This window comes from Protomyctophum bolini (genome assembly GCF_963924005.1).
Source record: "Protomyctophum bolini genome assembly, chromosome: 1".
Lineage (NCBI taxonomy): Eukaryota > Metazoa > Chordata > Actinopteri > Myctophiformes > Myctophidae > Protomyctophum > Protomyctophum bolini.
The window spans coordinates 37,597,921-37,610,697 of NC_137862.1; the positions used below are offsets into that span (position 1 = coordinate 37,597,921).

The following is a 12,777-nucleotide window of genomic DNA, read 5'->3' on the forward strand; positions in this document are numbered from 1 at the left end:
GCCATGTAATAAGTGGGATAATGTATGGCTGAGTGGTCATTGTTTATAGATAAATCACCTTCAGGCTGATTAACCACCTCTGCTACGTGCCTGTGGTTAATCAGCCTGTCGGTGATTTATCTATAAACAATGACCACCTTATCCCTTACATATAAAATGGTTCGAATCAAGAGCTACATACTAAGCTGTTTCAGACAGAAAATGAAAGCATATATTTTGAGCATTTTACTGTAGATTTCCTTGGAATGAGATAGCAGGTGGCTTCTTATCAGAGTAGCTATATTCTTCACTTCACAGCTGTTAAATCATTTGACTATTTACATAGAAATTGTGCCTTATGGAAGCGCAATTACAGTCTGAGCATTCTCATCTCAGCATTCCCTCTCTTTCCACCATCATTATTTCCTCAATTGCTCCACCATCTTGCTCTCCCTCCTCATTTCTTTCTCTCAATGAACTCCACGACTCTCCTGTTGCCTCCCTCAACACTCATATTATGATTATTATTATTATTATTATTATTATCTCCTGTTGCCTCCCTCAACACTCATATTATGATTATTATTATTATTATTATTATTATTATTATTATTATTATTATTATTATTATTATTATCTCCTGTTGCCTCCCTCAACACTCATATTATGATTATTATTATTATGATTATTATCTCCTGTTGCCTCCCTCAACACTCATATTATGATTATTATTATTATTATTATTATTATTATTATTATTATCTCCTGTTGCCTCCCTCAACACTCATATTATGATTATTATTATTATTATTATTATTATTATTATTATCTCCTGTTGCCTCCCTCAACACTCATATTATGATTATTATTATTATTATTATTATTATTATTATCTCCTGTTGCCTCCCTCAACACTCATATTATGATTATTATTATTATTATCTCCTGTTGCCTCCCTCAACACTCATATTATTCCACCATTTGGCGGTTTCTTCTCCCACGATCGTATATCACCGTCTTTGCTTCAATCCACTTCCTGCTCCTGCCTCTCTTCCTGTTTACCTTATTAGCTGTTAATTTAGCTTATCAGACAATCACCATAACCAGTGTTGATTGCCTCCTGCTCCCCCTGACCATTTCTGCAGAGCAAAATAAAGCCATAATAGATAATACTGCAATTGCATAGATGGAATATGTACATTTACATAAAAGATGTGGTGTGTGTGTATGTGTGTGTGTGTGTGTGTGTGTGTGTGTGTGTGTGTGTGTGTGTGTGTGTGTGTGTGTGTGTGTGCGTGTGTGTGTGTGTGTGTGTGTGTGTGTGTGTGTGTGTGTGTGTGGGCATGCATGTGTGCTTGCCTGCATGCATGCGTGTGTCTGTATATGGGGAGATGCAAATAAATAATATATCAATAGTTAAATGTGGCTATCAACAGCGTTCTTGATAATTCCTGCTGGTTTCTTGGCTTGCACATGTCCTAGGGAGAATGTTTTCAGTTTTAATTGGCCACCCTCTGGTATGGCAAAGCCTTTAACAGTACGTGGCAGTAGACTGCACTTGTTCAATCCAGTGTTACAAGGTGTGAAAGGTGTCAAGCTGTTTCCATCATGGATCATGGAACATTTATGGATTCCTGGAGGGAAATGCAGGTGTCACTGGAGCACCAGCAGCAATGAATGAAAAATCTGAGAGTTAAGAGTCAATAACCATGAAGCCATGGGCCCTAGCGTATGCCATGCCTTACCCGCCAGCACCCGCCAGGGGGTTGGGGGGGCAGCACAAACATACGCGTAGGGCAACCAAATGGTCAGGGAAGTCCCTACTTTATTGTGAATGAGACTGTGTTGGTCGCGGAGTGGATGATAGATAGAGGAGCTTCTCGACACACAAAAGAAGCTTCTGTATCAAATATACATTTATTCCAAGGCAGTGACGCGTGTCACTCTTCCATGATTGGCAGAGAGGGTGAAAGGCAAGATTGCACCAGGGAGAATGGCTAATGGATAATGTATAGCCATTAGCCATTATCAATGGATAATGGTTGCGCAGTCTTCTCTTAAAGGCAATGGCATCTGGCACTGTGATTGGTTTCATTATTGTAATGCCCAAAACACACCTACTGTATGCATAATGTAATGGCCTATGTACAGTAATAGCCTACATGAATACATGAATGAATATACTGTACCCACTGTACAGTCTATCAACTGTAAAGACTTGCACTAGGAGGACATACTGTATATCTCAGCAAACCACTACACACACTCATAAACACGCACGCACAGTCGCACACGTTATCAATTATCAATTACAATGCGTAATTTATGAAGCTGAACTATCAGTTTATAATGTGTTTAAACATTTAAATCCAAATCTTTCCACAAAAGAAACAGAGACGCTGAGGCACAGCCGCACACATCAACCACAAAATCAGGCTGCAGACATATATTCCTAATGAGAAGAGTAATGAATCTTAGTCCTGATGATGGTTCACTTCTCATGGATATTACTTTGACCTCCTGCCAATGGCAACAGACGCATAGCTTAATTTGAATCTCCAGCTGCTTCATGAGCTCTGGTATAAGCTGGGAAGAACCCAGCACCCACAAGTCATTAGAAAAACTAAAGACTCATATTTGCCATCAAAGGTTAATAGGCACCATCATCATGCTGACACACACATCATACTGAGGGTGGTCTCCATGCTGACACACACATCATACTGAGGGTGGTGTCCATGCTGAAGTGACACACACATCATACTGAGGGTGGTAAATGGTAAAATGGTAAATGGTGCATTTATATAGCGCCTTTATCCAAGGCGCTTTACATAGATTGTGCATTACATTCACCCATTCATACACCGATGGCAGCGGAAACCATGCAAGGCACCAACTAGCACATCGGGAGCAATTAGGGGTTCAGTGTCTTGCTCAAGGACACTTCGACAGTAACTCTGGGGGAGCCCGGGTTCGAACTGGCAACCTTGCGGTTCCCATCCAGGCACTCTACCCCTGAGCCACCACCGCCCACCGCCGCCCCCTCAGGGTGGTCTCCCTGCTGAAGTGACACACATCATACTGAGGGTGGTCTCCATGCTGAAGTGACACACATCATACTGAGGGTGGTCTCCCTGCTGACACACACATCATCATACTGAGGGTGGTCTCCATGCTGAAGTGACACACATCATACTGAGGGTGGTCTCCCTGCTGACACACACATCATACTGAGGGTGGTCTCCCTGCTGAAGTGACACACATCATACTGAGGGTGGTCTCCCTGCTGACACACACATCATACTGAGGGTGGTCTCCATGCTGAAGTGACACACATCATACTGAGGGTGGTCTCCATGCTGACACACACATCATACTGAGGGTGGTCTCCCTGCTGAAGTGACACACATCATACTGAGGGTGGTCTCCCTGCTGACACACACATCATACTGAGGGTGGTCTCCATGCTGAAGTGACACACACATCATACTGAGGGTGGTCTCCATGCTGACACACACATCATACTGAGGGTGGTCTCCATGCTGAAGTGACACACATCATACTGAGGGTGGTCTCCCAGTTATCTTCTCATAACTGAGTTGCTCACAGTGTGGCATCCCACGGCTAACTCGCAAGGTCCATAATGACCAAAAATATGAAATTATACATTACAAAACTATGGTTCAAATTCATTCAGAATCTGAATCAGAATCAACATTTTATTGTTGTCACCTCAAAGATTTACAAGTAAAAAGAGGTTAGTTCAAACTAAAGCCCAACACACACCGTGCTGACGCCTCGCCTGACGCTCCGATACACCACTGTTCTATTTTCGTCGCTGCGCACCCGGTGTGTGATGGGCTTAACTTGTGGCTCCCGACATGCGTGGGAGGTCAAAACTAACCCATGGCTTCCTGTGTGGTTAGGACTAATGCCTGTCAGACTGGAAATTAAGAGTTTACATAGTACACATGCATGCATAAAATGTCCTTAATGATTATATCTGTTTTCAGTATTCATTTATGATATATTTTCTCTATTATGAAGGTTAATTTTGCATGTTTGTATTGGTGGTGGGGAGGGGGGTGGGGGCGGGAGACACAAGACTTGGCCAAAGCATTTCCGGGGGTCCCCAGTCAAAAACGTTGAGAACCCCTGGGCTAGAGGATTGAGGGATTCCTGGAGGTGCACTATGTTGCCGCTCTTATCTTTTCATAAATTTTTATTTATCTGGGCATAATTGGTTGAGCACAGATGCCGTTTTACAGCCTTGCTTTAGTTGACACTGACAGACACACATATTCTACTACAAGGACAAGATGTAGGGGCCTAGGGGGTGGACATTTTGTGTACAGCTACCACTGTATGTGCATCCTTCTCAACAAAATACCAGCCAGACAAAAATGCAAAATCTGCCCTCCATAGGGGGTTGAATAGAACAGAGAATATTTCACTAACAGCGGAATATCCAATGTCAGCTTAAAGAGCTGTTGAAGTTAACCCTTTACACCTATGGTGAGGAGGTCTAGAAGGGTAGTTGTGCTTATAACCAGTGGTGGAATAAGTACTCCGATTATTTACTTAAATAAATGTAGTGATACTACAATATAGAAATACTCTAAATCTTCAAAGTAACTAGTAACTAAAGGTATCAAATAGTTGTAGTGATGTAACACTTTGTATACAGGAACATCACATTAAAATCCATTCCATGTATCAATTTCCCTATGGCATCACATTGTAAACTTTTCGTTTGGTGACACTGCAGTGCCTTGTGAGTGAGTTTCAAAAAACACCTACATAGGTGACTTGTCAAATTGAGGCATATTTGTTGAGGCGTGATCACATAAGACTTGTTTTGGTTTGAGGTGTGGGCAACTCACTCTGGCCTTTATGTTGTCAGGAACAGATGGAGTCTGAGTTTACCCTGGACTCTAAAGCTTTGATATGTAGATGGAGGCGAGTTTCACAGGGAATGAGTGATGCTCTGGCCTGGCTGAACAGAGATGAGCTGAGAGTCTGTGAGGGTCCTTAGAGATGGACATTTCCTAACATGAACCCAAGCACCACAAGTTGCTGTCTTACAGAGAGGAGAGCAGGGAGGACTGAGGAGTATGCTGTCGAGTGGAAGTCCACTCTGGTTAACCTTGATTGGAACGCATTTTGGAGTGGCTCTTTGTTGGAATCTCTCCAAAAAACCTGGGTTCTAAATTCCAATATAACCTTCCCATCTCCTAGCAATTCTAATCAACATATGACTTACTACCCTTTTGATTTGAGTTATTTGTGTCTCTAGTGTCAATATGCCTAAAATTGTCTACATTTCAAAGCATTTATCAAATATTAGCTACTGCTAGCAATACAAATTTGGAAGAAATTAGGGAAAAAGCCTTTCTGCTTGTAAAACTGTGTTTATATCAACTCCATGGTGTCCAAACAAGGGAGAAACTGGTAATGGTATTCAGTCCCGCCCCCTCTCAGAAAAACGAGTGGCCCAGGAAATGAAACCCCAATGCATTCTCCCATCGGCACTTCTAATATAATTTATTTAAAGACGGTTACGCCGCGGACAAAGCCAACTCGGATCGTGACAAATCATGACAATGAACACAATATCTTGGGCCGATCAAATCATTAGAAAGAAGAAAAGAAAGCCAGGAGACAACACTATTAGTTTTGTTTTTCGTCTTATAAATTATTTGATCGGCCCAAAACATTGTGTTCATTGTCATGATTTGTCACGATCCGAGTTGGCTTTGTCCGCGGCGTAACCGTCTTTAAATAAATTATATTAGAAGTGCCGATGGGAGAATGCATTGGGGTTTCATTTCCTGGGCCACTCGTTTTTCTGAGAGGGGGCGGGACTGCAGCGCTCTATAATGATGACACCCAGGTAGACTCGCTAATTCTGCCCCTTTTCTGATGCAATGCTATTTGAGGGAAAGTGGAAATTAGGAGACCAAGGGCTCTTGTGTGAGTATTCCGTTTAATTATTTACAAGCACAGTGTGTGAGTAAAGATTACAGCATACCATAATCTTTTCAATGCAAAGTAAAAAATAAAAAGTTCAAAATAATTAAATGTTTTGGGTATTCAGAATCGATCTATTATAACACCCCAGCCTATGCCTTTTCTAGTCACAAGCAATCCCAACGCAGTTGGTTCCCATTCAACACAGTGCCACTTTTGAAGATGGCTGCATGACGAAAGGACATGGAAAACAAATAGCATTAGGGCTACGATGTTGCCTTATGTAGGTCATGATATAACCCGTCTATGTGTGTAAATCCTCTTGTGGCTGACACTGACTGAAAGCAATAGAATAATAAAGGACTCAATTGAGATGTCAAAACCGTTCGGCAGAGTGCTGCTGGTGCAAAGAAATGAATAAATTAAAAAAAGGAAAGAAAACAGGGTTTGATAAGCACTGCCGGCCGTACTGGCTTGGTTTAGGGAGTTGGCTTGGAGAGCTGGACGTGTTGCTGTGCTTACATTTGGGAGCAATCTCTCTCTCTACATCAGTGCATCACTCCCTCGCATGCTCTTTCCCCATGCTGCCTCTCAGACTGCTTTGATCACAGTGTCCTTTGAAGCAACTTTCCAAAATGAAAACGAGGAGATAGAAAAAGTCATGGCAAGTTCACAGTAAACTCACTGTAACTGCCTGCAGACTGCACAAATGCAGAACAACGGCAGTTGTGCAGGAGCAACATTATGGTAAATGACGGTGAGAAGCCCACACAAAACACACAAAACAATCCTCTAGAGAAAAAGAATCCACGGATGTCTACAACTGGCCAACTCAATATATTAATGAGAGGCAATAAAATTCAAAGTAACATATTTTTTGCAAAAGATACATCCATTCATGCACGCACACACGCACGCACGCACGCACATAAACACACACGCACAATCGCACATAAACACACACGCACACCGCTACAAGAATTGAGTGACACACCAAAGTTGGTGAATTGAAAAAAAAAAAAAAAAAACATAATGTAAGCTATTAATTTGTTCTGTCCTGCCATACTGCTGCTATAGGCTACTATTAACCCATTTAGGCCTGACAGCTAAATAAAAAAAACGTTCGCTCTGAAAGAATATATATTCAAAGATTTGTGCTGCATTTTTACGAGCTGCACGCTACGAGCGCGAGCTACGAGCGCTAGATCTGCTATTTTTCAAAAGGGGTTCCCGCCCAGAATGGGTTCATTTGTGGCTGTTCCTCACGGTCAGGGACAGCACATAGCCAAGGCCTGGCATAGCAGGTTTATTTCTAAAGCACATTTCAACAACAAGCCAATTCATATCACTGTCAGTAGGCCTACATCAGCTTAAAGGAATACCTCACCCCGCAAAATTACTTTCCCCCCAATCAATTACTCACTCCGTGAAGCCTTGAATTAATTTCGAATTTCTGCGTTGCATTCCTTTATGGTGAATTAAGAATCCCGAAATAGTTTTAGAATAAAATAGGGGGCCATGATTAGGAACCGCAAAACTACATAAAAAATCATATATAAAAGGCAACACAATTCTCATAGTATAATCCAAGTGTCCTGTATCCAGTCCTTGTCCTCATTACTTCCAAAACACCACATTTTCACTGAAACTTTACTATTAAAAAAAAATGCAGTGTAAACATTCTCTTGCACGAGCACGCTTGGGAATGCACAGCTGAGTTCACACATTAACCGTGAGTGTTGTGTGAGTTTATAAAATGATTTTTGCTATAGACTTGCTGTCATCCCCCCCACCCCCCACGCACGCACACACACACACACGCACGCACGCACGCACGCACGCACGCACGCACGCACGCACGCACGCACGCACGCACGCACGCACACACACACACACACACACACACACACACACACACACACACACACACACACACACACACACACACACATACAATTTCTTAAATTCATCAAGCATTCTCTTAGTTTTTGGATTCTATATTCACTGTGAAGGAATGCAACACAGACAAGAAATTAACCATGATGTCAAGGCTTCATGGGGTGAGTAACTTATAGCAAAACATGGGGCGTAGTTTCCATTTTAAATGAACGTTAAATGAACACTGAGGTTTTACTGTGCCGTAATGCACCCCATAGTTGGAAAAGGGTTAGCTCCTGGGGCTATCACGGTTAAAGGGTTAGCTCCTGGGGCTATCACGGTTAAAGGGTTAGCTCCTGGGGCTATCACGGTTAAATGGTTAACGGGTTAAGAGTTAAAGGGTTAACGGTTAAGAGTTAAAGGGTTAACTCCTGAGCAGGAGTTAACTACTAAACCACTCTTTAAACCAGTGTTTCCCAAACTTTTCAGCTGAAGAACCAAAATAATAGGCTACTTTGGTATCCCTGTGACCAAAACCTTACAAAGAAATACATTATGAATTAATCACTTAAAGTAACTCTTTACCCGGCCCATTTTCATCCTTATGTTCATATACCGTAATTGGTCCTCATGCACTAATGCACATTATAAGCACCATTTCCGTCGACTCTACTCTACGGTCTCACTGGTTGGGCTTTGGACAGAGAATTAGAAGCTATTGCAGTGATGCAAATAGCCTGCATCCTGCATCCTCAAAATTGAGAAAGGATGCAATCATGTCTCTGGGGGTCCTGGGATGCAATACTGTACTCTAAGGTCATTGAAGTAGGACTCATATCCCTGGCTGGGACCCATCTAAAAGACCACCCCAGGACCCATTACATTGAAAAACTATTTACATCACTGTATTGTTCTTGCAGTAATAATTTAATACTACTACTACTAATAATAATAATAATAATAATAATAAATCTTGTAACATTTAAAATGACCAAATATGTCACTGCGTGCAGGTAGGCAGGTTTCTGAACTTATAGTAGCCCTTGAACCCAAGGTTGTTTTTGTCCTTTTTTTTTTTCTCTGAAATTCTTTTGAGACATTTTAGATTATTTTGGGAAAATGTTTTGAAATAATAATAAAATAAAAAATAGGAAATTACATTTGCGTGCGAAGCAACCCATAAAAATAGGCCCGCAACCCAAAAATGCTTTAAAGTGTCTACTGGGTTTAGCCCATGTTGACACTCCACACTGGTACAACTATAGCACAGAGGAGAGAATCAGCTATGCACTGTACAGGAGACACCGAGGCAGCGTAGAACTGTCATTGTCTATTCAGTCATATCTTCTCAAAAACGTATGCAGCCAAACCTACATCTGTGGGGACGTGAGAGAGAAGGAAAAACAAGAACGGAAAAGACAGCAGGTATAGCATACAATACATACAAATAAATAAGCCTGCCCTACATATCGACTGCACTGTAATAACCTGAGGAAGCGCATCAGTACAGCATGAATCTTAGTGCCCCCAACCAGCTGGGACATCTGTAAAGGACAGTAAATGACATAGCGGTGGGTTCACCATCATTGTTAAAATGCAGAGACGCTCAGTTTTAGCACCTGCTTTAATTACAAAAGACAGCATGAGCTATGAATAAAGAGAGAAGGTTAGAAAGGTTTAGAGAATACCCGTCGCAAGCTAAATTAGCTGTGAAGCTAACAAATGATGGCAATTAGCCAGCTAGCCCACAGCCTGTCTGTACCATCCTCTAATGCAGAAACCAGGCCAAAGACTGGAGTATCTGGAACAACTAAACAATCCGTTTAAAACCTTTGCTCACTCAGTTCTGCTGGCAAAAACATGAACATTATACTTTGTTGACCATGGTCATTGGTCTCCTAGGGCTCTGTACCTGGTCTGCTCCTTTTCCCCTCTCAAATTCATTTGCAGAAAATAACGGATCTATAAGCTCACCAAATGTCACACTGCGATGTGTTGTGCTTGTGAGCTTATATATAATATATTATTATATATTTTGTATATATTTTTGCCAGATTATCACCCCATAGGTCGCTAGGGTCCATGTTGTTAAGTAAGTTACACATTCATTGGCAACCTTTATTATCAAAAGAGCCATTTCTGGCCCCACAAAACATGAACAATCTGCCTGGAGCGGCAACATGTTTGCTTTATATATTTATTTGTGCCGTTTCTGGTCTTTCAATATGACATTTTTATTTTTTGCTAACTTCTCAAATCAGATCAAGTATACCAGTAAGCCAGCAGCGTTGATGGTGAAAAAACTTTGGTAACATTGATATTGATAGTGTGATACTTTAGTTTAGATGGAGGTGGACCTCCATCCAAGTAAAGTGTTTGCAAATAGTGAATGGCAAATCAACATTTGTGTCCCTGTCACGGTTGTTACATTTCCTCTCAGGTATGTTTGGTAAATAATGAGCTCTGGAATTTCCCTTAAGATTCCACAAGACAATAATTTCCATACAAACTTTTGCCCTTAAGTTAATCGTTATGCCAATTAATTCCTCTCATTTCTGTGTTGTCAGTCACTTGCTGTTGTATCCTACTGACTCACCTATAAGTCAGGAGCCCCCACCAGGAGGACATACTGTAGGCTCTACGAAGACTACATCGTAGAGCCTTCGTCCTACTCCTCCCGACCAACAGTCCCTGATGACACCCCTTAAGAGTATGTGCAATGACCATTATCACCCTCCCCGCTCGGCTTACCACTATCAAACACGTGTTCGTGGTGGATTTGAACCCAAACAAACCCGTGGTGGCAGGCAGGGACCACTGCGTCACCCGAGTGCTTGACCAGCTTTTTAAGTAATGTTGATGGTGTCCTCAAAATACAATAAAACAACAAAATAACAGGAACAGGAATGCCAGAGCGAAACCAAACATGTGCATATACTGCATTGCATATGCATGCTTTTGGGCATGTACAATCCACAAGCCAATGCTTTAAGCTAGCTGGCCTATGGCCAGTAAGAAGAGATATTTAATAATAATGTATTACCCTATACAAAAATATATTTTGTGCCCATGGAGCGGGGGCGCACAACTTTGTATGCCACTACACCTCTATTTCACCTCTCTCTCTCTGTCTCTCTCTGTCTCTCTCTCTCTTGGTCACGGTCAGTGGCCAGAGACACATCGATGTCTGCCTTCGTTCAAAATGTACGGTTTGTGTGTATGTGTCTCAGTCGGATACACGATATTCACAGAGAAACAAGAACACAGATGCGTGGTGCTAGAAGTGAGTGCACTAGTATTAATACCGTTGCTACTATCAAAGCTCATCAAGCGTAACAAAAATTTAGTATACTAAAAATACAAAACTTTTTTAAACAGTTATCCTGTGTGAAACCAATAAAACATCTGGCGACATAGAGTGAAGTTAACAGCTTACACTGGTTAATAGCAACCTATCAATTATTGTGCAAAAACACTACCGTATTCTAAAAGAGTAGTATATACATGGTCGGTGTGTTGGATAAAAATACAATTTATTTTATTGGACCTTTAAACATTTACTTTTCTGACTGGGCCCGGAGAAATTATTTGAAACCCAATCACTCCACTCGAAAACTGGATTCATGGCAACCCTATTTGAGAAGCAAGACTCAACAATTTACGTAATGTATAAAGGGACATGAGAGGACAGAGGACTTTGAGTACTGAAGTGATGAATCATAAATGTCATAAATGTCTGGTTCACAGTATATGCTGCACATTACAGAGAGGGAAGAGGGAATGACAGGGTGGACAGCAGAGATGATGTGTGGAGACAGGGAGTGGGTGAAAAGGTACAGTATAGACGCAGGTGCAGGGCTGGTGGTAATCATGAGTAAAGGTAGAAAGGACGAGTGTGTAGATAAGAGTGCAAGTGGAGCAAGACGATATGAAGCAAAAGGTGGATTGCAAGGATCAGAATGAGAGAATGAGAGGAGGAGAATTTGTGTGGAATTGAGATCGCAAGATTTTGCAAACGACAGTTACAATGCAATTTCTTTCTTCTCTTTTGCTCTCTCTCTATCACGCTTTCAACCAGAAAGCCATTCTAGCTACTTACAGAGTCCTACAAACAACTTGATGTGTACAAACATAAATGCACACACACACACACACACACACACACAGTATGAAGATACACCATGTACTCACATCGACAGTTTCCATCTATTTCTTCATGTCCAATGCTACAGACACAGCGGCCCAGAGGTACCAACCAGTCTCCATCAGCACCGCAGTACAGTTTTGGTGTATCTCTCTCTTCTGCATTCTCCACACATGCACCATGCACCTCCACCAGTGAGGAAGAGTCCAGCCTCGGCACAGTGTCTGGGAAGGCCGCCAGGTTCCGCAAAGTGGATGGGCAGTGCTTGTAGAACACCTAAAATATTGAAAAAAACTATTTTAATCAGGGATTTTGTAATGGAAATTCCACAATTGATGCTTCTAAATATATATCTGTACTCAATTGCGAGATGGCTTCATAAAAGGTGATCATGACGACTTTGTGGGTTAAAGGAAAATTAATAAATTATGTTTGCAAACAAGAGAGAGATGTTTTCACGTCACTTATATCGAAAAATGTATCGAGAATTGGAGCGGCAGGGGCGGTATTGCAGTCGCTGTACCACTGTTGAAAAGAGAGTTGAGCTTAGGCGGTTCGGGCATCTGGTTAGGATGCCTCTCGGAGGTCCTCGAGGCACATCCCACTGGGAGGAGACGCCGGGCAGACCAAGGCGCAGTTGGAGGAAATACGACTCACTGGCCTTGGAACGTCTCGGGATCCCCCAGGAAGAAGTCACTAATGTTGCTGAGGCACTCTGGTGGAGCTGTTGCCCCCGCGACCTGACTACGGATAAGCGGTTGAAGATGGATGGATGGATTATGTATCCAGCCATCCTTCAAAGACCT

At 41.9% G+C, this 12,777-nt stretch overlaps 1 protein-coding gene across 2 annotated transcripts in view; it reads right to left on the reverse strand.

Annotated features, from left to right (window-relative positions):
- LOC308317660 (ephrin type-A receptor 6-like) overlaps nucleotides 1-12,777 on the reverse strand; it is a 96,413-nt gene that overhangs the window by 62,800 nt on the left and 20,836 nt on the right. For both annotated transcript variants that reach the window (XM_080766845.1, XM_080766846.1), the window contains exon 6: nucleotides 12,019-12,247. In XM_080766845.1, the coding sequence (XP_080622971.1) occupies nucleotides 12,019-12,247 (229 nt within the window). The remainder of the gene's footprint in view (nucleotides 1-12,018; nucleotides 12,248-12,777) is intronic.